Source organism: Saccopteryx leptura, chromosome 4 (assembly GCF_036850995.1).
Source record: "Saccopteryx leptura isolate mSacLep1 chromosome 4, mSacLep1_pri_phased_curated, whole genome shotgun sequence".
In the NCBI taxonomy this organism is placed as follows: Eukaryota; Metazoa; Chordata; class Mammalia; order Chiroptera; family Emballonuridae; genus Saccopteryx; species Saccopteryx leptura.
The window spans coordinates 138,694,536-138,721,723 of record NC_089506.1 but is presented as its reverse complement, the minus strand read 5'-3'; the positions used below and the strand labels follow the sequence as shown (position 1 = coordinate 138,721,723).

At 39.6% G+C, this 27,188-nt stretch overlaps 1 protein-coding gene across 4 annotated transcripts in view; it reads right to left on the bottom strand.

Moving 5' to 3' along the window:
* The window catches only part of VCAN (versican), a 130,361-nt gene extending 105,547 nt beyond the window's left edge, over positions 1-24,814 (bottom strand). For all 4 annotated transcript variants that reach the window (XM_066381789.1, XM_066381786.1, XM_066381785.1 and 1 more), the window contains exons 1-3: positions 24,569-24,814; positions 9,606-9,681; positions 3,579-3,956 (exon numbers count right to left, since the gene is read on the bottom strand). In XM_066381789.1, coding sequence (XP_066237886.1) covers positions 3,579-3,956; positions 9,606-9,675 — 448 coding nt within the window. In that variant the 5' untranslated portion in view covers positions 9,676-9,681; positions 24,569-24,814. The remainder of the gene's footprint in view (positions 1-3,578; positions 3,957-9,605; positions 9,682-24,568) is intronic.
* Between the last annotated feature and the right edge of the window lie 2,374 nt (positions 24,815-27,188).

The following is a 27,188-nucleotide window of genomic DNA, read 5'->3' as shown; positions in this document are numbered from 1 at the left end:
TCCCAGGGCCAACTCAAAAGAAGCACATGGAACATTTATTAACACCACTTCCTGGCCCTGGCTGGATGGCACAGTGGTAGAGCATCAGCTTATGGAAGTCCTGGGTTTGATTCCCAGTCAGGGCACACAAGAGAAGTGACCATCTGCTTCTCCACCTTCCCCCTCCCCCTTCTCTCCTTCTCTCTTTTCCTCCCAAAACCATGGCTTGATTGATTCCAATGCATTAGCCCTATGCACTGAGGATCCCTCCATGGAGCTTCAGGAGCCAAAAATAGCCCAATTGTGAGCATGGCCACAGATGGACAGAGCATCAGCCCCAGATGGGAGTAGCTGAGTCGATCCTGGTCAGGGTGCATGCATGAGTTTGTCTCTCTATCTCCCTTCTTCTAACTTAGAAAAGAAGAAAAACAAACAAAAAACCGAAAAAGACGACCCTGGCCAGTTGGCTCAGCTGTACAGCGTCGGCCCGGCGTGTAGAAGTCTCGGGTTCGATTCTCGGTCAGGGCACACAGGAGAAGCGCCCATCTGCTTCTCCACCCCTCTGCCTCTCCTTCCTCTCTGTCTCTCTTCTCCTCCTGCAGCTAAGGCTCCATTGGAGCAATGTTGGCCCCGGTGCTGAGGGACTCTAAGGCCTAAAATGACTCCAGTTGCAGCAGAGCAAAGCCCCAGATGGGCCGAGCATCGCCCCCTGGTGGGCATGCCAGGTGTATCCTGGTCAGGTGCATGCAGGAGTCTGTCTGCCACCTCCCTCCCCCCTTCTCACTTCAGAAAAATACAAAACAGAAAACAACAAGAACGGAAAACACCACTTTCCCTAAACATAAAACATGAGATATTTACTTACAGAGACAATATACTAAGATGGAAACTATACTGCACTATGTATGAATGAGAAGACTTGTTTTAATTCCTAATTAGCACCTTAATCATATACCAGTCCTTAATCATATACTGAGCCTTAATTCCCCCCCCCTTAAAGTGTAACTAATATTGTTTATGTTATTTGACTGATAGGATGTTCAAATTAGGTAAGGATTTGAAAATGTTGGGTAGACTACTAAATACAACTCAAATGTTTATTAAATTCACTATCAGTATAATTTAGGGTCTTCCCTATGACAGATTAAATGTGAACTTTTATCCCAAAGAAGTCCTCAAGAGCTCCAGGTTCCATGGGTAGAAGTCAGGATCCTGGTACTTGCTGCAAGCTCACCTGAGTTGTATTTTAGGAGTTGCATAAACTAGCAGTTCTTGCGTCTTTCAGGGATCAAGGAATTGTCAAAGGGCCAACAAAAGAGCAGCTGAGGGGGGCGCTGGGGGTCCTCTCCTCCCACATCAGCAAAAGTGTTTCCATTTTTAATTGGCGTAAATATGGTTACTTTTTCTATTGGTCTGCAAAGTGAGTCAAGCTAATGTGTCCGAGAAGTCACTAGAAAATAGAAATTGGGCCAACTGGGTCTTATGAATGAGATTTTATTGAGTCATATCATGTAAAACCATTTTTTGTGGTTATGAAGAATGAGTTTTGGTTTCTAAAATATTTCTACTCTCCTTTTACTCCTAGTACTTCAGTGGGGTTGACAAAAGTCTGTCTCTTACAGCCTTTTAGCTGTAAGAAACTCCTGCATGCCCGTCCTTAGACCATCTCTCTCTTAGGTCTATGTCAATAAAGTAACAATGGGGGACCAGCTGGCCACGTCATGGATAAGTACCTCTGATTGAAATCAACACAAAAAGACCTGCACCCTCACCAAGCAGATGCACTGACAACCAACATTTGTTTTTCCATTTCTGATATTGAAAAAAAAATCATCAAATGCCTTTCTGAAACTGTGTACCTTTACAGAACTACTCTAAAATAGCTAAGAAGTATATATGGTGGTATTTGGTAATTATGAGAGATAGCTTATAACAATCTCTAAGGCGTAAGCAAGAATTTGAATGGTTTTAAAGTAGTCTTTTGTTGAGAGAAGCTTCAAATAGTCTTCTCGGTAAGGAAAAACCTTCATGGGCACTGGTCATTGTGGTAAGGGGCACAAAGGGCCTCCATGACCAAGGCAGAAAACATCAGCCTGCACAAGCACCTGCGATTGGGAAATGTGGAGACCTCCTGTGGCTAAGGAGATTAGCAGAGGATTTTCATTGTTTCAGGGGGCAAGGGGCAAGTCAACTGCTAATTCTCTAATGATAAGAATTGTAAGAAGTTATTAAAACTCTTTTGGAGATTTTTAAATATATATATTTAATATATTTCTATTTTTATATATTATATATTTATATATTATTATATAAATTTATATATAGTATGTATCTAACACTATTAATTCTCTGTTTAGAGAAATAAAAATAGAGCAAAACAATTCTATGCTAATTAATAAATGATAAAAAGCTTAAAGGAGCAAAGAACCCGGGCTACTTCGTAGATGCCTGGATAACATAAAAATAAATTTGTGGGAGAAGAGCAATATAACCTGAATATAAAAGAATGTCCAGAAAATTAAATTGCTACATCTGAAATTTAAAGTATTTCCTTTTGGCTACAAAAGAAAAAGTTTTAAGAAAGCCTTTTGTATATGTTTCTGAAAGGTAAATATATTATAAGGAACTGAAGTGTTGGAAGAAAAATCTGTCCCATCATGTCTGGGTATTAGAATTTTGCTTAATAACTTGCCAAACTATTCTGCTTCCAAGAACTATGGTATTATGTGTGTACCCAATTAAAGCAATTTTTCTTTGCTTTGTCTCCTAACTTAAATTTAAATGACATATAAACCACCCCTGAAAGAATGCTAAAACCAAATGTTTCAATGCAAGACTTAATGGATAACAACTAGTGTATTAACCTTAAAAGTTTTTTTCACTGAGTTCCTGTTTTGATCCAATTTAAATGTTTATTGAGTCCTTTTCAAGGCACTGTGATATGTACCATGGTACTTATTAAGTGCTTTATTTTTTCAATGTAAATTAAGATAGAATTTATATTTCCTAAAAGCAAACACAAAGATTTTAAAACTCATGCTAGAAGGGTGAGGAGAAACAAGATTAGTGGGGGGGTTTTGGTGTGTATATGTGCATATGGATGTGTGTATATATATGTATGTATACACACACATGTAAAAATTAAAACAAAATCTAGATTAGCTTTTACAGTGTTGAAAAGCAATCATGGATAGGTCTCAATGAATAATAATCTTGAACTATATGCCATGTCCTCAGGTATTTATTATTTCCAGCATACAAACTATGTTTTCTACATTAAATCATAGAAGTTGCTGTGTAAAAAGTCACCTTTCTTGACCCCCAAACAAATAACAATATATTTTTGCTAAAAGACATAGATCTTTGGGATGATTGATGGCTTTTCCACTTGTCCAAACCCTAAACAGTAGTTGCTTTGGAGTACTATTTCCCAACACTCCTGAACCAAGTATCATGTTATGCCACCTTCTTTTTTTATTGATTTTATTGGGGTGACACTAGGTGACATAATTATACAAGTTTCAAGTGCCCAATTCTACAACACATCTCTGCACACTGATCATGTTATACCGTCTTCTCATACATTCCAAAAGCCTTACCATTCACAGTTAATGACACCGTGTCCTGAGTGTCTTCAATCCCATACATGACATCACAGCGGTAGAGGCCCGCATCACTGGCAAGCAGTCTGACCAAAGTGAGCGAGGCATCGCCCACGTCCTCGGGGTGTGTGGGCACAGACACTCTCCCTCTGTAGCCCTGGCCAATCTTGATATTCCCATTCTGCGCCACAAGAACAGTAGTCTCCTTTAAATCGTTTCCACTTCTGTCCAACTCCATCTTAGACCATTTGATTCGGAGAAATTCACTGGTGGTGTTATAACTGGGTGGTAAGGTAGGCATGGTTGAGAAATGACAAGGTAGGTTGACTTTTCCAGAGAGGACACCCTTCACAGGTGGGTTTTTTTCCACTTTGACTAGAAGGAAAAAAAAAAAAAACAACCAAATTAACAGTCCTAAAAAGAAAAATTCAAACTGAGTCTATTAAATACATGAATGGATAAGAAAGCCTTACAGAAATTTGTTACATTTTCAATATGTGAAATAATGAGAATGATTTTATATACAAAAAAGAATAATGTACAATTTCAATGTTTTATAACAAAGACGGGGATTAATAATGTTCATTTTATGTACCAAGAACATGACATTAATTTTAAAGTATTTGTAACTCAGTGTTGAACATGAACAAATGAATAATAATATAAGGCAAGTATAGGAAGGCGAGCAGTCAGGAAGGAGCCTAGAATCAGCCAGCAACGCAGGTTTCAAAGACTGGACCAAAGTCAGAAAGAACAGTTAGAAGGTGAATTTATGTTACAAGTCAGAAAATGAAAAACGTTTGTTAAGGTAACTGCCATATTATCTTAGAGGAAATGAAAATAAAATTCAAAGAGGAAGTGAAAATAAAAAAAAAAAGTACTTCAGTAGAATAGAGCAGGGAGAAGTCTAACACTTGAAGGGACCCTTATTGGGTCAGTGCTTGACCCAAAGGCTTTCATCATAATGACAAATGCAGCTACAATCACTTTGCAGTGAAACATTACCTCTAGATTATATCCTGGGGGAAAGCTGACATCTGTTTACCTCCCCCTCCTAAAGTATTAATCTGCACAATGTCTTTTTCTGTTTAAGCCCTTAAACTTTTAATGAGAAAGAGTGCATTGGCTATAATTTAACATCATTACATTCAAAAGAGATGTTCTTTCAGTCTTATAGGAATCTATACCCCTTTTTCCCCCATCTTCCGGTGTCTATGTTTTGGTAATAACAACAGAAATTATCATTATACACAAGTAACTTCCACTTAAGAAAATATGATGAACAAGTTCATCGTAGCCTCTAAGTGGAGTAAAAAAATAATTCTTAATTGACAATATGATGTATATCTAACAGTGTGTTAGTGGTTAAGGTGTTAGTAATACACAAGGTATCAGTATGAACATGCATCAAAAATAATATAGCTGCCAGTACAGCCCTGTGGATTCAGTTTGGGATAAGACATTTTGAAAATTGCAGGAAAATATGGAAATATTATACTCTTTAAGAAAAAAAATACTCTCTATTGCTAGAGATTGAAATTTAACTTCAGAAAGACTGGCTTATAAAATTTTTCATGTGATAGAAATAAATCTAGAATAATTAATACAGTATTATATTTACTATATGATAGAAACCAGTAATTATTCCAAATGATCATTGCTGTAATAAATGTCTAATCATTTTACTAACTTATATATAGGTTGTCCAAAACAGGATTTAAGGCACTTAACAAGATTAAATAAAAATAAAATGAAGTATGCTATTAGTTCCACTAAGTTAATCTTTAAAATGTTACAAAGACTATTTGTACTTTGGATATAACAGCCAGGAAATAATTCTATTTTTAATGGCCACCTTGGCTTACAAAATAAATTCTCTGACTTAAAGCTCATGCTCAGAGTGAAACTAGTCTAATCCCTTACAAAGGACGCTCCACTGAGAGGAAGTGACAGTGAAGAGCCCTGCTGGCTGGAGACGGATCTGGGCCAGAACACACACGTGTCACCTTACACTTACACAAGGAGTCTTTCTGTTTGCTATTTACTGGGTTCTTCTCCTGTCTCAAAATTAGTCTTAGTTCTTTTCCAGAGTCTATACCTATCCTACTTCTAACCCATCCTATTTTTTAAATTGCTATCTGAACTAAAAACTAAAGCAATTTCATGATCTTTTAAATAAATCTATAAAGTCCACTGGGGGCTCCTGGAGAGTAACCACTATCTATTACATAGATCTTTAATTTGTAATCCATTAAGAAGACTATACAATATTTATTTATTTATTTATTTATTTACTTATTTATTTATTGCCAAGAATACAGGTCTTGAGAAGGGGTAAGAATTCTATAACTTAAAAAATCCCCTAATTTACATTTATTATATGTTCTAGAAAATGTCATATTCCTTCCTGAAGAGTTATTTAGATGACTGACTTCACCAGAAATAAAGTGTTGCTTTTTCAATTGTAGAATAAATAAATTTATCAACCTCAATGGTGGTATAAATTATAAAATTCTTCACCATCTCCTTTAAATAATTTTAACATAATTGACTTTCAATTCCTTAATACTTATTACTAAATTATAGTTATTTTCATAGGTTTGAATGTGTAGGAACAGATGTGTAATTCAGCCCAATCTAGCCAATCAGGAAGTTTCAGAAATTTACAGCATAACTCTGTTGTAATGGAATTATATATTGGATCAAATTATGTAAAAAGGCAAATTTCCCAAGGGTTATGTTTTGTTCTGGATGTTTATAGATACAAGAAAATTAAAAGCTTTGGCTGGATATAAATATATATATATATTTCACGTAGAATCCAGGGTTAACAAAAAGCTGTGTGGTCAGCTCTGTTGTGTACGAAACCGTGGGTCTTAATGCACTGGGTCACAAGAACTAAGTTCACTAAATCTAAATATTTTAAGAAGGAAAGTTAGTAGTTCAGAGGATAATGTTTATAGACTATCTTTGTTTAAAAAAGAAAACTGCTACCTGCAAGAACTTGTCTGAAATTCTGACAATACAAGTAATAAAAATGAATGCTAACAAAATGTTTACCACTTCCACCAGACAGTTTGTGATCTAAATGAGCACAGTAAGGCAGAAATCATGAAACAACAAATAATCAATTACCTTCTGTTCTCTGTCAGTAAATACTGCAGAACAATCTATACAATTTGACCTAACACATCTATATATACAGACACTTTGCTCAAAATCATGTAAGATTGAGGGCGTGAGAATTTACCACCTTCTCAGATGATAAATATATACTATTCTCTAACTCATTTACGCATGACTATACGTGACTTCATTTATTAATATTAGAGGAATATTCAAATAACTAAGTCAATGCTAGATAATCAATGTGATAGACATTGTTAAAGCAAAAAGCTTTTTGTATTTAAAATAAAGTCAATTACCAGTACACAAGATGTTCCTTAATGTTAGTTATTGAACTTTCAGAGACCTAAGAAAAAACCTTAAGATATAAGTACTTGTGTTGACTTACAACTAGGTACAGCTTTGTGCCCCATTGAACTTGGGTAAATCTGTTTTATGTAAATCATATGTTGTCACTTTTGCTTCTCATAAAAAAATTCAAGGCTTCTGAAATTACCCCCTACTAATTATATCTCTTAATTGTGATCATAGATTTACAAAGAACTTGATTCTTGGAGTAAAACATAAAACTGTGGTTAACAGCATGGTCTGGGTTGGGGGAGGTGGTAAAGCCTCTTAGAGAACATAACATTTAAATTGAGATATAAAAGTCATGGATGGCTATTAAAGTCTAAGGTCTACCAATCTGTCAAAGCCCAGGATATTTTTCAGCATTTTCAGGAAGCAAAGGAATCCCTTTTCTATAGATCCTTTCTATGTTCTCCCTCTTCAGTGGATGTTGTTATTTATTACGTTCTGTGACCCTCACCTTCACTTCCTGAATATGCTGAGTATACTTCCTAGGTTGTTAACAGATTGGTGGACCTTAGAGTCTGATAGCTGTGGAGCCCAACTGCTTGGGTTCAACTCCAGACTCCATCACTACATTGCTGCATGATCTTCTACATTAGCTATGCATCCAACCTTTTGGTACTACAGTTTTCTCATCTGCCAAATAGGAAGAATAAAAGTGTCTGTCTCGTTAGAGAGTTAATATTAAATAAACTATGTAAAAATACTTCAACAAGGCCTCCCTAACACATACAAGTTACTCAATATTTTTAACTATTATTACTATTTTAAAATACTGTCTAGAAGCTATACCATTTTTTCCATTGCTTCCCTTTTGTCTAAGTAGAAAGTCTAAAATTTAAGTGAAGGATGGTTGCTTTTCCCTCATGGTTCTCCTACTACTTTCTCTGCAATCCCCTTTATTGCTACCTACCCAAACTAATTCCCTTTTCTATAGATCCTTTCTATGTTCTCCCTCTTCAGTGGATGTTGTTATTTATTGTGTTCTGTGACCTTCACCTTTACTTCCTGAATATGCTGAGTATACTTCCTGGAATGTTAACAGATTGGCGGACCTTAGAGTCTGATAGCTGTGTAGGTCATTCATATCTCAATTTAAGTGTACTTTCCCAGAGAAGCCTTACCACATCCCCCAACCCAGATCATTATTTATGATATCACACTGCTTTATTTTCATCAGTCTGAAAGCACTGGGATTGTTTGTTTACTTGTTTACTGTCTCGTATAACTAGGAGATTAAGTTTAAAGAAATCCAAGCCAATGGTATATCACTGTACACTCATAAAACCTGAAACATAGAAGGTACTCAAATAACTCTATCAGTGTATAGATATGTAAGTGAATGGAGAGTGGTTGGATGAATAAATAGATGGATGGATAGATGGAGTGATACTAAAACTTTAAGTCATAAAAACTGAGTTGAAGTAGAACTGTAGAGAATAAGAGACGGGACTGCCAAGCAGAAAATATTACATGTGAAAAACCAGGTACAGTAATATGAAATTCAGTGCATGGAATTGCAAATTACTTCAGAGAGTCTGAGCATAGAGTGAATGTGAGAAAAAAGTGGAAGTTGAGTCTGGAGAAGTACACTAGACGGGAGTCGCTCACTAAAGCTCAAGGCTATATCGTTTTTCACTGGCCAAAGTCCATAAATATGGAATTGTAAAACATTCATTTGGTGGACATATAATTTAAAGCTAAGAAAAACACTGTATGTGAACTTATCCAGTTATTTTGAGAGAAAGAGAAGGGGAGGTAGGGGCAAATACTTGGCTGCTAGTCTTCTCTTTATCTTGTTGACTTTTCTTAAAATCTAGCCTCCTGAGGGTTTGATAGTCATTTTTTTATAGGAAAGACTTTGAATAGTATTGAAAAAGATAAGAAATTTTTCCAATGACATATATAGTTGGCCATCCATATCTGCATGTTCTGCACCCACCGATTCAAGAAACTGAACATTGAAAAAATTTTTTAATGTTTTATTGTTGCTGATGTGTACTATATAGTTAAACCTAGATGGTTGCCTTTATACTGAACATGCACAGACTTTTTTCCTGTCATTATTCTCTAAACAATATAGTGTAACAACTGTTGATATAGCATTTACATTATATTTGGCATTATAAATTATCTAGACATGATTTAATGTTGATGAGAGGATATGCAAATGTTATATGTAAATACTATGCCATTACATCTAAGGGATTTAAGCATCTGTAGATTTTGGTATCTGTGGAAGGTCCTGGAACCAATCAATACTCATGGACACCAAGGAATGACTGTATGAGCCTTTTGCACAGCCTCGAAGTAATTTGGGAAGTTACTGAAAGCCCACCTGCTTGTTTACCATCCTGTTCATTATTTGTTTTGATTGATTGATTTAAAACTACTGTTTTTAGCCTAATAATATTTTAACTAAAAGTTTTCAGCGCTTTTCAGATAAAAAATTCATCCTTTATTCTAGTGATTCCATGTTGCCATTCCATGACCCAGCACTTAAATTTTTATTTCCCTTAGTACCAAAGAGATTGTTAGCACACTCACCTTTAGGTAGTGCATGGGTTGCTATGAAGGTAGAGCACACCCATAAGATGCTCTTTATATTAATCAACATCTTGTCCTAGAAGTAAATGAAAATACAAAGTAAATCATGAGCATTTGGCTTTATGGTGTGATTTATGCTATTTGTACACTGAATAAAATAAGAGTACAAAAAGCAGCTCCTCTTGCATTGCAAAAACTGGGGAGAAATTGCAATAGGAGAAGCTGTCCCAACACTTTAATTACTAGTTTGACATTCATCCAATGCAGTAGTTACCAAAATAATCCCAGAACCCAGTTTGGGGACACAATATGAATGTGTGGGACAACCAAAACTGGATTGGTTGTAGGAAGAACAGTATAGACCACAGCCTTTATAACTGGTGGCTAGGAGCTGGCACAAATAGAGAGGGGTAACCACAAAGTCTAGTTAGAAACAGGAAGTTGGTCATAAATGGAGCAAGAGAAGATAGGAAAGTACTAGGGAGAGATGTTGAAAGAAAAGAATTTGCATTAAATATGTGGTCAAAAGAACCTATTGGTGCTTCATGCACATGGAATCAAAACAGAAAAAAAATATTTCAGCAGGCTTTTTAAAGCACAGACTCAATTTAGTTTCTAGGAGGCTGAACAAACAAAATCAATGTATTATGAGAAACTGGTAATTATAAGAAAGACCAATGCTTGCCACTAGTTTTAAAGTCATTCTAACAGTTCTAAAGTCTAAAGGGTAAAGAATGGAAGGAAACACCCTTTCTGAGTTAAGAAACCCTGTCCTGGCTTTGCCATTAATTTATTGAGTGATTTTGGGGAAGACATGTTAACAAACTGTGACTCAGAATGGTCCCTTCCAGTTCAAATTTCTATGAAGCTATAATTATGGAGAGGGTAAGTACCAGTGTTGGGGACCATCTAGAAATCAAAGAGCCAGTCTCTAAAAAGTTGCAGAAGATCATTTGATCTCCACAGTTGTTCCCTTCTCAGCCACATTTAGAACTATTCTGTAATAGCCATTGTTGGTTGGCTACCCCTAGCCATTCCTTTTTCTCCTTTCCAACAAAACTCTGAGTCCATTCTAGTATGGACCATCCTTCACACTGCCATATACGTTAGAGGAGCCTGGGTCCAACCCCAGCCCAAGGGGTGATCCTGATTGTCCTACGGAAATCTTATTCTTGTCACCAGTTATCAGTTCTGACATAAATATATAACGCACTTTTGGCCAATGAGATCTCTGCAGAGGTTTGAGAAGGTGCTCCTGGGAAAGCTATATTCATCTTAAAAAAGAAAAAAAAAAAGAAGAGACGCTTGCTTTTCTTCACTGCATATTGTCATGATAGACTATTTCTTCTCAAGTGATTGCAGCCATTTTGCATCCTCGACATTATAAAATAGCTTCAAGAGATGAAGATAAGAAAGAATGGGGGAAATAGAGCTTAAGCCTAGAGTGAGCCACACCTTTAAACTTTCTTTTATATGATAAATACATTTCCTTATTATTTAATCCCAGTAAAATCAAGGCTTTCTGTTAACTATAGCTGAAGGCATCCTGATACATATTTGAGTTGGTGCCCTGAATAACTTCCTAACACTTTACTTAGAAAATATCTAAATTTTATATTATTTAGAAAACCTAGATTGAAAACAACCAAATGCTATAAGAAGCCAAGTCCAATTTGAGCTCAATTTCAGTCCCATAATTTATGCTAGCTATTCCTTTTTCCTTGATATTTTTCTCTATTTGATTGTTTTATTTTATATAACTTACAGTGTTAGAACCTTTCTAAAATAAAATTATAGAATTCTAGATATTTCTTAAAAAGCATTTTTAACTTAATACATTATATATGTATTTTCCATCTATAGGCCTTTTGACAACTCATTGTGAAAAACATACGGTTTATTGTCTTATCAAGTTTCTCTAGTTTATCACCTTAACAATTCAGTTTATTATTTAGCATATAATTACTGGAATATGCTAATAAGCATTGTTAAACATTTACTGAAAAATTTGATTTCTACATTTCTGGATTTCTTATAAGATACCAAAATGTATGGCAGTAGCCACGGGCACCATCACAGCCACCTGGCCCATGCAGGTTCACAGTTGATTCGGACAGACGGTAATGAAACAACAGAATCAAAAACTGGTGGGCTATTAGCTTTAATCCTAGCTCACACCCAGTGGCAAGAAATATACATACAGCTAGTGCTCGACTTACAACTATACAATTGGTTTCGACAGACCAGTTGTAACACGATTTGGTAATAAGTTGAGTAGGTAAATGATGTTATAAAAATCTTTAAGTCATATTTTATCATAATTTTCTTTCATTATTGTATCGAGTCTGAGATAACAGTTGAAATGGTGTATACGAAGATATTAGTGCTGCCAGAAGCTGGTCCGCACTGTCATACACCCAGCTGAACAACGCTTGTGCTGCCCAAGACGCGGAGTAGTCGTGACTAGCAATTGTGGTCGTAAAGTCAAATGGTTGTAAGTTGCATAGGTCGTATGTTGATCAATTCCTGTAGTGGGAAAACACTTCCCTTTCCATTCAAGGCTCCTAAAGCCACTGACTTATCTGAGTTTCCTAGAATCAAAGATTTCTACCTCACCAGCCTTATTCACCTCTGTTCCCCATCTCCTCTCTGCACAAACTCTGCACAAACTGGCTTCTCCTTCAGCACTCCAACATCTTGGCTGCTTCTCCTCTCCTCCACGTGTCCTTTCTCTGCTCTCCTCCTGCATGGGCTCCTCTGCCCCATTTTATAGTATAGAAATCAAAACCTTTAATCCAATATACAAACAAGGAAGTCTCTGATACAGTCACTTATCTGAGACATAAATGGGATTCCTCATAAGAGTGCTCCACCCCCTATCATGCAACAGTCAAGGGTGTGGGGAAAAGCTTAGTCTTAAAACTAAGCCTTAGGCTATAACAACCCTGCTTGCTTACAGCCTGTCCCCCACACCCAATGCAAACTATAAGCAAGCAAACATATACATCATATTTATAAACTTATTTGACCCACAACAACAAGCAGAAATTATACACCTATATATTAATGCCATTACAGCAGTGGTCCCCAACCCCCAGGCCATGGACCAGTACTGGTCTGTGGGCCATTTGGTACCGGTCCACAGAGAAAGAATAAATAACTCACATTATTTCTGTTTTATTTATATTTAAGTCTGAATGATGTTTTATTTTTAAAAAATGACCAGATTCCCTCTGTTACATCCATCTTAGACTCACTCTTGACGCTTGTATCGGTCACATGATACATTTATTCGTCCCACCCTAAAGGCCGGTCCGTGAAAATATTTTCTGACACTAAACCTGTCCGTGGCCCAAAAAAGGTTGGGGACCACTGCATTACAGTATTTCAGGAAAAAATAAAGATATCAATTTCATACACTCTGTAGTTAAAAGTTTCTAAACAAGAAGAGATTTTAGGTTGAATCATAAAATGTAATTAAAGAAAATACATTCAGTAAGTATTAACTGAATCCAAATAAGAAGCCCTTCTACAAATGTACTTATAAACAATAATTTCTTATGATCCTTAAAGAAAAAAATGATGTGTTTTTTTGTTGTTTGTTGGTTTTTCTGGAAATGTTTATATGTATAAATGTTAAAAGTCTGGCTCCACTGTCAAATAGTCTTGAATTCAAGTTCTGAATCCTCTACTCATACTCTGTGATTCTGAGTAAGTTACTAATTCTCTCATTTTTAGTAGCCAGTTAATTGTGAAAAGTAGTACTTAGTTATAAAGAGTGGTTGTGAGTATTGATAGATAGCGGTCAAATAAGTTTGTAAATATGATATATATGTTTGCTCGCTTATAGTTTGCATTGGGTGTAGGGGACAGGCTGTAAGCAGGCAGGGTTGTTATACCCTAAGGCTTAGTTTTAAGACTAAGACTTTCCTGTTTAATACTAAGATCTTTTCAAAACTAAGCTTTTCTCCACACCTTTGACTGTTGCATGATGTGGGGTGGTGCACTCTTATGAGGAATCCCATTTATGCCTCAGATAAGTGCCTTTGTATCAAAGACTTCCTTATTTTATATTGGCTTAAAGGTTTTGATTTCTGCACTATAAAATAGGGCAGACAGGAGGTTCGCTCTCTCTCAGTTTCTAAAATTAGCATTGCAAGGAGAAGCAGCCAAGATGTTGGAGTGCTGAAGGAGAAGCCAGTTTGTGCAGAGTTTGAGCAGAGAGAAGGAGATGGGGAACAGAGGTGAATAAGGCTAGTGAGGTAGAAACCTTTGAATCTAGGAAACTCGGAAAAGTCAGTGGCTTTGAGAGCCCTGAATGGAAAGGGAAGTGTTTTCCCACTGTGTGTATTTCTCGCCCGCCCAGTGTGAGCTAGGATGAAAGGTAATGGTCCACCAGATCTTGGCTCTGTTGTTTCATTACCATCTGTCCAAAAAAAATGCAAACCTGCATGGGCCAGTGTAAAGCCAGTAGCCGTGGCCAGGGCCACTATCACAGCAGCCCGGCCCATGCAGGTTCACATTGGATTCGGACAGTCGGTAAAGAAACAGCGGAGCCAAAAACTGATGGGCCATAGCCTTTAATCCTACCTTGCACCCGGCGGGCAAGTAAAAGTACACACTGGGCTCCAAAACCCAGTCACACTCAGTGCTCACAAAGCCACTGACTTATCCGAGTTTCCTAGAATCAAAGGTTTCTAGCTCATCAGCCTTCTTCTCCTCAGTTCCCCATCTTCTTCCTTATCCCAGATACAAACTCTACACAAACTGGCATCTCACTCAGCACTCCGCCATCTTGGCTGCTTCTCCTGGCCTCCTCCACGTGGCCTCCTTCCGCTGCTGGCTCTACTCTCTCCTCTCTCTCATGCTAACCTCAGGAACCAAGAGCCCAAACTCTCGTTCCGTCCCCATTTTATAGTGTAGCTTCACAACCTTTAATCCAATATACAAAACAGGGTAGTCTCTAATACAAAGTCACTTCTCTGAGGCATGATAGGATTGTACCGCCTTACAGCAAAAAGGGTGGGAAAGGCTTAATCCCAAAACCAAGCCCCAGGTTACAACGATCTCCAACACACATTAATATCACCTGGGCGACTGCCTCCTCGTGTTATCTTTAACAAAGTGAGCATAATACATTTTATCCGCCCAACAGCCAGGCAGCTGTGATGGTGGCCATGGCTACTGGCTTTACAATAGAATAATGCATATGACATATAGCTCACTGATACACAGTGTATTCAGTGCTTAATTATTATTAAAATTAGTAATTCAGTCTTTCTATAAGAGGTTGTAAAGCCAGTAGGCATGGCCAGGGCCACCATCAGAGCAGCCCAGCCCATGCAGGTTCGCATTGGATTCGGACAGTCGGTAAATAAACAATGGAGCCAAAAACTGGTGGGCCATTTTCTTTAATTCTAGCTTGCACCCTGCGGGCAAGAAAAAACACACACTGGGCTCCAAAACACACTCACATTCAGTTCTCACAAAGCCACTGACTTATCCGAGTTTCCCAGAATCAAAGGTTTCTAGCTCACCAGCCTTATTCTCCTCAGTTCCCCATCTCCTTCTTTATCCCAGATACAAACTCTGCACAAACTGGCTTCTCACTCAACACTCCGCCATCTTGGCTGCTTCTCCTGGCCACATGGCCTCTTTCTGCTCTCTGCTCTGCTCCCTCTGCTCTCTCATGCTAATCATCCCAGGAACCAAGAGCGCAAACTCTCGTTCTGCCTCCATTTTATATTGTAGCTTCACAACCTCTAATCCAATATACAAAATAGGGAAGTCTCCAATAAAGTCACTTCTCTGAGGTATGATTGGATTGTACCACCCCACATCAAAAAAGGGTGGGAAAGGCTTAATCCCAAAACCAAGCCACAGGCTACAAGGATTCTCAACACATATTAATATCACCTGGGCAACGGCCTCACGTGGGCAGCGCCATTTTCAACAAAGTGAGCATAATACATTTTATCTGCCCAACAGAGGTGTTCTTTTTCTGGTTCATATTATTAATAGTAAAAAGAAAAGTATTTAAAGTTCTTGAATTGGAAAATTATAACCTGGGTTATCCCTATAAAGAAGCAGTATGCAACTTCATGCTTACAATAAATTGTTCTATGTGCTTTGAATCAGTACTTATGTGAAAACATGTTTTATCTCCTCTATAGACCTAGCACTCTGGAAGACAGAACTAGTATCATATTTAACTTATTAATTCCCACAATATTTCTACAGTACTAGGTTTAGAGTAGATCCCTGAAGATTTTCATCAACCAAATCCATGACCAATGTGCCTTCATTTCCTATTTAGAAACACACTTTGAAGCAAAATGCCAACAATCTCTTATGAAATGGGCAAGCAGGCTAACTAACACCTAAAATACATTTAAATCAGTCTAGTTGAATATTTACCATGATATTATAATATCTGATATTTGTCACTATCTAGACTATTGGATCTCACAAACCCTAGCAGAGGTGTGATCGTGACTCAGAAATGAGTCTTCTGTCCTTTTCTCTTTCAAGACAGATAATCAAAGACTAATACTGCATACCATACTTCATCCATATAACAGTGTCCTCTTTTTTTGAGGGAATGGGAAAAATTGTCTTTCATCTTGTTGGTCAAATAAGTTTGCAAATATGATATGTATGTTTGCTGGCTTATAGTTTGCATTGGGTGTGGGGACAGGCTGTAAGCAGGCAGGGTTGTTACAGCCTAAGGCTTAGTTTTAAGACTAAGCCTTTCCCACCCTAAGTGACTTTGTATCAGAGACTTCCTTGTTTGCATATTGGATTAAAGGTTTTGAATTCTACACTATAAAATGTGGCAGAGGAGCCCATGCAGGAGGAAAGCTGAGAAAGGCCATGTGGAGGAGAGGAGAAGCAGCCAAGATGGCAGAATGCTGAAGGAGAAGCCAGTTTGTGCAGAATTTGTGCAGAGAGGAGATGGGGAACAGAGGTGAATAAGGCTGGTGAGGTAGAAACCTTTGATTCTAGGAAACTCAGATAAGTCAGTGGCTTTGGGAACCCTGAATGGAAAGGGAAGTATTTTCCCACTGCGTGTATTTCTTGCCCACCGGGTACAAGCTAGGATTCAATCCAATGGCTCACCAGTTCTTGGCTCCATTGTTTCATTACCGTCTGTCTAAATCAAACGTAAACCTGCATGGGCCAGATGGCTGTGATGGTGTCCGTGGCTACTGGACTTACACATCTATACAAGTATACTCATCACTGGCCTTAAAACGTCCCCTAAGACAAGGCTAAGAAAAGAAGTCAGTGCTTTGAATATACAAGGATGAGACTGGTCATGTTTTCAATACATCTGTAAAATTATGTTTAAATAAGTTGCCAACATTTAAAAATTGGAGTTTTCACACTAAGTCTCAGATCTCTGACTTATTTTAAAAAATCAGATCCAGCAAGTCTGGATTCATGTTCTAGTTGGCCTTAGGCAAGCAGCAACCTCTCACCTTGCCTCTGGGCGTTCAAGGTAATCACTGGACCCTTGGCTTCTCATCAATTTCTACTCCATACCTGTTCCCTGAAGGTGCCTGAATTTGCAACCTTTGATCTAAAGGATGGTCATTTATTTCTTTAGTAAATACTTCAGTAGTTTACTGACTTTGGTTGCCTCAGTTCATGATCATTCATTCATTCATTTCTTTAATATTCTGAAGGCTATGTCCATAATCATGGTTGTTAAGGCACACTATTTTCCTTCTGTGTTTCATCTTAGTAAATGAGGAACTTTTAAAGCCTCTTTTGTGTGTGTGTGTTTTCAGCACCACTCAGACCTCCATTTCTATTCTTCTGCTGTTCCCGTTAGTCTTAAAAGCATAATCTATTAGCGATAACAAGTCTGTTTGCATAAAAAGACTTGGGAGATAGGACAGCCAGTGCCTATATTTAGCCTTCTACTCCAGTTAAGTCAATGAGAAGAGGAGAAAGTCTTTGAACAATCAAGACACAGCTGACCGCCTTGTTTAATTGCCTGGGAGACACAAGAGACAAGGTCAACCAGACCCCTATCCATGAGAAATGACTGCAGAGGATAAAGGTCATTCCAAGAATTGGTTGCCTCAGAGAAAGAGAGAGCCAACATTCTAGCAAACAGACATTTAATATTCTCTCTTGATCTTGGGGAAGCCCCACTGAACAAAGGGTGACTTAGGGACACAGACATAGTGGTTTTGTCTTCCAGGCTCCAAATTAGTTACCCCGGACAACCAGCTGTCTTGGCCACTTCTGACAAAGTAGATATAATGAGCATTGCCTAGCATATTACTCCAGGGTGCTTTCTTGCAGGAGGAGTTGCTGTAATACAGAAAGAAATCTGTCATGGTTTAAACATGAATTCTCCTAAATTTACTTCACAAGAGTAATGGCAACATGTGAATTTATCACTAACCTGTGACTGGGTTCCTGAACCTGATTTTTCATGTCACCTCTGCTAGTACTGTTCTCCTCTGCCTGGAGAATTCTTCATCAGTCTGTTGAAAGCATACTGCATTCTTTAGTCCCTTCCTTATGTTTGATTTTCATTATAGCATTTACCAGCATTTTATGTATGTATTTGGAAACTGCCTTTCTCTACCTACCATAATATAAGCTCCAGGAGAGCAGATTTTGGTATTTTGTTCATCGATATATCCACAATGCCCAGGACACTCAGTAACTATTTGTTGAATGAATGAATATGCCCATTTTTTTTACATAATTAGATGTGTATTACATACACTGTTTGGTACATTACTGTCTTCACTTAAAATGCATTGAATCTTGGAGAATGTTTCAAATCAGCAAATAGTTTTTTCTGTGTTATTCTTAGCTGCATAGTGTTCCATTAGATGAATGTAGCATCTTTCATTTCACTAATTCCATGATAAGCCTTGAAAGTGTTTCCAAATTTTTCTTAGGGAAAATGCCGAAACCCAGTTGTCGCACAACCTGGTCAACACAAACTTTGATCAAAGTTTCCACCTTTTCTGCTCTGATTGATGAAAAGTGGTGCAGCATATCATTATTTGAATTATTATTTCTATAATTATGAATGAAGCTGAGCAACTTATGATTAAAGAACATTTATATTTTTATTTCTGTTGACTGCCTGTACATAATATTTGCCTTTTTGTTTTGATAGATTGTAGACATTTTTTTACTTGTAAAAGTTCTTGGTATATCAAAAGAGTTATTATTGTCTCTCATATGTTGCAGAGAGTTTCCAAATGTGTTATTTGTTTTTGTGTAAATCATTTAATTGTTATTTAGTCAGACTTGTCAATCTTTTCTGGAATAACTTATGGGTTTTATCTTTTGTTTAGAACACATTTATCTACTCCTAGCTTATTATTTTAAAAATCCCATGATTTTCTTTAGTTATCTTCTTTAAATGTCATTCCCCACATTTCATATTTCATACACCTTAAGTTTATTTTAGGATAAGAAATGAAGTAGAAATGGACTCTGACTTTGAGTGAACCAAACCATTTGAGTTGTCCCCAAACCATTTATTGAATAAACCTTCTTTTCCACTTAAGTTTTCTTGTCCATTTCAGTCTATTTCTGGGCTCTGTCTTCTGTTCAACGAAACTAGCCAGATCTGAAAACAATATACTTTTATCTAACTCATTTTATGTATTTAGTAGAAAATACATGATTTGTGCAATGTGGTCATTATTAAAGTTATAGAATTGGATAGACCTGAGTCCCATGTACTTCATATATTAGCACCACTTATTTGTATAGTTTACCATTTACAAAAACCTTTGCACAGGTGTTTATCCTTTTGATAACTGTATATCCATTTAATAGATTCTGACACTAAAGGTCTAGAAGTTGTGTCTTAATCTGGTTTTCTCAGGTGGTACGTGCACTTTAAGCTTTCAGATTCCATTCTAGTGCTTATCTCACTACCCCATAGGAAATATCAACTCAGTAATTTAAAAATAAAAGGGTTATAACTTACATATTATATATGTGTGTATTATAAGCAATGTAATCTCATTTTTATAAACATAAGCACCTCTTAAAATTCTTAGAAAAATCAGGAAGGGTATATATATACATATGAAAGTATGGTAAATTTTAATGTCGATATGTATTTACACCCTTCTATAGAATTTCAGGAAATATAACTGACAAACACATTAAACAAAAGTACTTTGCATTAACCACTGAAGTACAATCACTCCTAGAATATTCAGTGATAAAAACTTAGCAAAGTCAAATAATCCTGGAGAATATATATATATATATATATATATATATATATATATGTAATTTACCAAGTCTAGACTACCAGAGGAAATTGGCAAAAATTCATTCATTGAAATAGAGCTCAACCAAGACGTTTATCTCTATATCCCTTGTTCTGCTTCCAAACCAGAGAGTATGGGCCTTGTGTTTTCTGGTAAAGTACAGACCTATGCAACAATCAGCCTGTTTTCTCAGACCAGAGCTAGTAACCCTCAACAATGAGGGTTTGTGAGTCCTAACTGGTTTCTCTAGGTGGGTGGTGAAATCATAGGCTACTACAGTCATTCATTCTTTTCCTCAAAAGAACCATGTGTCTTTAGAAGCTCTGCTCAGTCACAGGACAAAATCTCATTTTAAATATAGTGTCTAGTGATGTTTACCCATGAATAAAGTCAACAAAAATGTTTAAGCCCCACTAGGAAAAAAGAGCTTAGTTTTTTGGGTTTTTTGTTTGTTTGTTCTATTTTTTCTTTTTAAAAAAATTATTGAATTTATTGGGGTGACATTGGTTAATTAAATTACACAGGTTTTTACAATACAAGAGAGCTTAGTTTTATGACCACTGGGAGACAGCTTTGGTTGTCTTTGTGTTCTCAAAGACTCTGATGCTCAATCAGTGACCAATCATTAACCACAAAGTACTCAAGCATGGGAATGTGAGAAAAGAGAAATCAATGACTATCTTTAATATAAATTATATTCAAACTTGTTAGTTTTTTAGGTCTTTTCCAAACAGAATTTACAATAATGTAGATATAGGTATCTTAAAATATTAGAAACATTCCCATTCAGTTTGTAAACACACAGAAAAAGAAGAAATCTGTCTGTAAACATGTAAATCTAGGAGGATTCTTTTCAAACTTCAATTTTAAAAGCCAGAAATACAATTTAAGAATGACTTTTAATTTCTCTTTTATCTACTGAGAAAAGAAAAGAAACAACTTGGAATTCTTACATAAATTCTTAGCAATTGTCCTGATCTCATCCCTCTTCCCAGCACCCACAAGGTTAAGGACTGTGGACTTCCTGCTGGAGGAAGTAATTGCTCAATCACTTTGGATCCATTGGAACCCTTTGCTGTTTTAGTCAACACAGGCATATACAATTGTAAAATACTCCTTTCTTAGAGCTCAGAACTAGAAGCCAGTCTCTAAGACCTTCTGCTTGATATGCTGGTATTCCAAGTTACATATTGCCTGAACTAGGAAGAGATTTTATTGCAGAGAACTAGCTGTTGCTTCCATGGGTGCTTTTTTATGTTTATATTAAACTTAAATCTTATTTTAAAACTTTATATGAATATTTTCATGATAGATTTGGCATAATTGTCAAGCAGTACTTAAAACAATTGATATCACAGCTTTTAGGAGTCAAAAAGAGAGAAAGGATCAACTAGATGTCAGAATGTGAGATTAAAGCTTTCATTAAAACTGTTCTTCCAAGATAAGGCAAAGAAGTAGGAGACAATAAAATGCAGCTGGATGTGGCAGTGTCTCGTCTGCCCCACAAGTCACTAGCTCAGTTCTCTTATAAATACTTGCTGAGTTCCCACTGTGGGCGAGGCCCACGCTAAGGCAGGTGATTCCCTGGGACCTCGGCTACACCCGCAGCCTCATTCATACTTGGGTTCATGGAATGCTGTTAAGTTCTTTCAAAAGTGGCAATTGTTTGCCATCCCAGATGAACTCTTTCTGACAGTCTGGAACGTGATTATCCTGTAACAACAAAACGGTCTTTAAACTGACCTGAACGAATATAATACAGGATAAACTCGTCTCATTTTTTTGCCAAAAGAGTTTGCTTAGAGTAAATCTTTGCCTCTTCCATGTCCCAAGGCAAAAACTCCTCCTACCGCTCCAAAGAAGCCAGGAAAAAAAAAAAAAAAAAAAAAGTCAGTCTTCTAAGAAAAGTGTTGAGCGCCGTCTGGAAAGAAGTCGATCTCCCACAAGAGCAGCCAACAGCCTCTGCGCTGGGTGCGCGGATGCGGGGCTCCCACCGCTCAGCCGCCCCGCCTTCTCGCGCCTCGCCCCTATTGGCCTCTGGGAGGGACCGCGGAGCGCCCAGCAGCCTCCAGGCCGCGCGGACTGCTGGTCCCGGAGAACAGCTATCTTGGAGCCCAAGAAGTCACGCCGTCTTGGGCCCGAAGCTAAAGACCCAGCCCACGTGGCGGCGGATGTGAACTCCGGGGCTGCAAAAAGTGCAGGGCGCGGTTTCTGCCCCCCATGCGCGCTGAGCCCCAGCCGCTCTGCGGGGCTCCTTCCTCCCCTATCCTTCCACCCTGCTCGCCGCTTCAGTCGCGTTTGTTTTTCCTCGTAGGGTTAAAAGACTGTTTTTAAAAGAAACGCGAAATTCAGCCCAACACCTCGAAACGAACCCCGCCGGTCCGCTCCCAGCCTGCGCCCAGCTGTATTACGTCCCTCCGCCCCATCTCTGTTCCTTTCTTCTTTCCTTCCCTCCACCGTTACCTTCCTTCCCCTTTCCTTCCTTTCTCATTTTTCCCCTGGCGCCCGCCTTCAAAATTTCCACTTTCGTCGAGTATCCTCAAGTTAAGGAGGTTTAAACTTTGAATTAGAGACCCTGCTTTTACAATGCCTTGGGGCGGGGCCCTGGCATTGGGTTCAAGTGGTCATGGGCCTTAAGAAAATTTCCAAAAGTAAGGTATTATGTATTATATTTCTTAAAGTGATGCCCCAAATCGAGCATCACCCCCTCACCCACCCAAAACCTGGATCCACCCCTGGCCATATGGGCTCGTACGCCCAGCTGCAGACTCGCTGCTTATTCTGGCTGATTCGGAAAAAGCCACTTCTGAACTTCGCAGTGACAAGGTCTCCTACCCGGTCCTTCAAACTCCTAGATTTATGTTGTAGATTCTGAAGGAGAAAACTAACGACTCCATTCTAGTGAAATGACTGGCTTCGGTTGGGGGGGCTCGTTTTTTCTCTACCTGTGCTGGATTTCTCCATCAGGGGGCGCCCGCACACGCCACAAAACTCCCTATTCCTAGACGTCTGGGTTCTGCAAGTCTATGGCACGCTACTGCCCGCGGATCCTGAGAAGCGAACGGTCTCTCTCGCTCCTCCCTTCTGGCCAGCCTCGGCGTACAGGAGAGGCAGGGATTTCACACTAGCCATTCATTTGTCAGCTATGGGGGAGGGGACGCAGGAGCGAGAGAGACTAAACAGCAGAGGCTGGGAGAAGGGAAGGGAGGCAGAGAATATGGAGACAGGGAGAAACAAAGATGAGACAAGGGACACAGATGTGAGACCGTCTTTTCGCCCGTGGGTGTGCGCACGGCAGGACAACCCTCCAGCTTCGCACAGATTTCTCCTCCCACCCGCAGCATCTCTCGGGGACAGGCTGGACTTGCTGAGGCGCAGCTGGATCCCAGAGCAAATAGTTCAGGCTATGACAGTATTTTTCTACGTCACTCTCCGCTGCCTAACACACTGACCGTTCCACGCCCAGTGACACAGACAGCGAGCCAGGACAACCCTGATGCCCACTAGCCCGCACGCACCAGGGATGTCTCCGGACAGCGCCCATGCCTCTGCCGGGAGGTGAGACGCTCAGCGGAGGGCGTCCCGCGGGGCTCCCGGCACACTCTCTCCGGGGCCTCTCGACCCGCCAGTAAAGTTGCTCAACTTGGGTCGAGAGCTGGAAGGGGGTGGGGAAATGGAAGAAAAAGGAAAGCTGCTGTCGCTGGGGCAAGAGGGCTGGTCCTAGAGACTCCAGATTGGAGTCCCCGCGCCACCTTTGTCTGTAAAGTGCTTGGAGCGCTGGTTTGCTCCTTGAGACACGAGCGAAGCCTCCACTTCGCTCTTCAGGATGGGATGAAATTTTTGTACATCCCTGCTGGTTCAGGGCTAGCGTTTCCCGCCCAGGCGCTGCCCAGACCTTCACTGTGCTCAGACAACCCCACCCCCATCCCTGCTCTTGCCCGCTCGCCTTGGCTCACAGCGCGCAGGACAAAAGAACTCAGGGGTATCGGAGAGAGTCTTGACAGCCTCCAAGTCGCCAAGGAGACGCAGCCCGGGGACCCTGCACCTCCCCTGGCTGGACCTCCCCGGAGACTGCCAGCAGGCTGAGGGGATCACGTCCGCGCAGGTCCCGGGCTGCTGGGGTGTTTGGTCGCCCTGTCAGGAGCTGCCAGGGAGCAGCTTTCCAAGAACGTGGGGGATTGACTACACACCAGGGGCCAGGAACCAGGTGGCCTGCACCAAAGAGGCTTCAGCGACTTGTATGTGGGCAAGTCTGGGAGTCCCCATTCAAACTTTTGCCTCAGTAGGTTAACAAAAAATGATCAAGGTGCCAGGGGGTCCCCCTCTGTCCTCTCCAGCTCAAGACGATTTTTCTAAGGGCCTCCACAAACCCTTTCCCTCCCTTCCCCCAATTCCGTTAGTATTCCTACCCCCCACCGCACCTCGGGCTTCTTTTGTCTGGATCTTTTTCAGCACCATGGTCTGTCTTCAAGCGTCCTGAAAGTTACCTGCATTTTTAAAGTGCATATATTTTCTTAACTTCGCCCTACGGCTAGTTCTCTTTGCCTTAATTAAAGCCTTCTACCAATAGCAATGTATTTCTTTTTTCTAAGCTCTTTTTTTCCATAAGGTTTCTTTTCTTTTCTTTTCTTTCTTTCTTTCTTTCTTTCTTTCTTTTTTTTTTTTTTTAAGGGGGAACAAAAGAAACGTGATTACCTTGAAAGGCGGCTTAGTGCAGCTTGTGGGAAACAGTTCACCGCAGAGCTGCGCGAATGGGCTCGGCGTTGCCCGGGCGGGTCACATAAGAAGCGAGGTGGCCTGGGGAAGGGTGCGGAGCGTGCGGGACGGCTGGAGAACGCGAGAGACTGCGGGGCTGGCCGCAGATCCCAGTCCCAGCGCCTGTCCACAGCACTTAATGTTCGCGGCTGGAGTTCTTCTCCAGAAAGGCTTGGGGCAGCTCGACTGCAAGTTCAAATGCGGGTTGTGACACCCATCATCATTATATCACTGTACCGTCAGCACCGAGGAGGAGACTCAGCGAGGAGGAGGAGGAGGAGGAGGAAGAGGAGGGAGGGTTCATTCACAGGCTCCTGAAGCGCCCCGCTGCCTCAGCCACTCCTCAGAGCCCGGGCTTGGAGAGCAGGCAGAGGGGCGGAAAAGCAGCTCCCCGCGCTCGCGGTAGGGACCGCCTGCCTCCCTCCCCAGGCACTCCCACCTCTCGGCGTTTCTTCCTGACAAGTACCAATCGGCTTGGGGACAGCTGCGCTCCCCATTCAGCGACTTACTAAGTAACATCGCGCTGTGCTCAAGGAAACCACTGCCCTCCCATCTCTTCCCCACCCCCACTTCCCCGCCCCCGTGCAGCCAATTCTGGGTTAGGGGGAACGAGCCCCCAGGCATTTGTGGGGCAGGCCAGTACTAGACAATTGAGTACCGTCAGCTCTTCTTGGGAGCGAATGAAGGTCTGTAAAATCAGCAAAGAACTTGGTTACAGCGTGTTTACGCAGCCACAGAATCTGCCAGTCCCAACCGAGGGAAGTGTCAGGCTCGCGGCTTCTGCCAATCTGAGACACAGAAAACGGGACCCTCTGGGACCTAGAGCGAAAGCATAAGAATTCCCCACTGCCTTCCCCAGGAACTGCCCAATGGGGAGCCCAGCGTCATTGCGCAATCTACAAAGACCCTGGTAGTAAAGGACTGAACAGGAAATTCTCTTGTAGGATTCAAATAGATCCTCTTCCTCTGACGCAAACCAACATTAAGTCTAGCTTCTCCTTTCTTCGTCCTTCTTTCCCTAAGTTTTTCAAAGTGTCCCTTGTGGTATGCTATTTAATAATTTTTCTGAGTGACTGAGACCCTTTGGATATATTAATTACTTTACCTGTGATCAGGAAATGAAACCATGATCTTTCATATTTATGTGATTTTTGTTCTCAATCAGGCCCACCGAACTAGGTAAACAACAACATATGGAAAAGTGCCCTGCATTGTGTTACAAAGGATTTCCAATAGAATCTTACAGAAGAAGGATTAACCAGTAGATACAAAGGATTCCTGCCCCTTAGAAAGACTTTGTATTTTCTTTTTCTTTGAAGTCAAGTATGAGTTTATACAATGGGAACAAGCTAAGTCCAAGGTGTGTATCAGTGTTAACACTGGGATTACTGGAATGGATAGTAAACATTTCTTTTTACACAAATATGGAAGCATCTTCATAATTCTTCTGTCTGATCTCTACTTAGAAATTTACATCAAACACAATACTTCAGGACAGTGAGGTTGAAAGGAAAAATCCCTTTTCACTCTGAAATTCTTGTAGTAGGTTGGCCAAAGCTCATATTGTAAAACTTGTAGTAACCGAGACTCTTGTGCATGCACATTTATATTTCTTTGGTGAGTTTCCTTTGCAAGTTATATGCATCCTGCATGATCATAGTTTTTTAAGTAAAGAAAGGTAAGTTTGTCAAGAGAATTTCAATCTTCAAAATATACGTTTTATTTCTTTTATCAACACACTACAGTGAATGACATAACTAGTAATTATAGGATATAGAAATCAACTTGTTTGCACGATGATTTTTTTCTTAATTTAGTTATTATACTACCATTCCTAACACTGAAATTCTATTTCATTAAATATTTAGAATAACAGAGTCATACAACAAAATTGGACTTCAACCTTCACATATAACTGATAAGCAAACCAAGGCAGAAAATGACTTTCTTAGAGTCACATATTTAACAGCAGAGCTGGTACCAGAATGTAAATCTTGACTCCTGGTCCAGTGATCTTTTCAGTGCTCCTTATATCAATTTTATAATAAAGATGACTTCACTTAGAAAGAAAGAAAAATTAAATAAATCCTTTATTGAAATTTATATTTCAGGCCCTGGCAGGCTGGCTCAGCAGTAGAGCGTCAGCCTGTCATGTGGAAGTCTAGGGTTTGATTCCCAATCTCTTTTTCTCTTCCCCTCTTGCAGACATGGCTCAAATGGTTCAAGCAAAGTAGGTCCCTGGTGCTAAAGATGGCTCCATGGCCTTGCCTCAGGCACTAAAATAGCTTGATTGCAGAGCAACAGAGCAAAGGCCCCAGATGGGCAAAACATCGCCTGGTAGGGAGCTTGCAGGGTGGATCCAGGTCCTGGTACATGCGAGAGTCTTTGTCTGTCTCTGTGTTTTTCACTTAAATTTTTAAAAAGAAAAAATAAGGAAAGAAATTTATATTCCAGCCATTAGTGTAGAGCTATCTCTGAAACTTCAAGGTATGTATTATTTTTTTCATTCTTAAATTTAAATAAACTTCATTGAGGTCCAAAGAGTTTCAGTTTTTTGTCC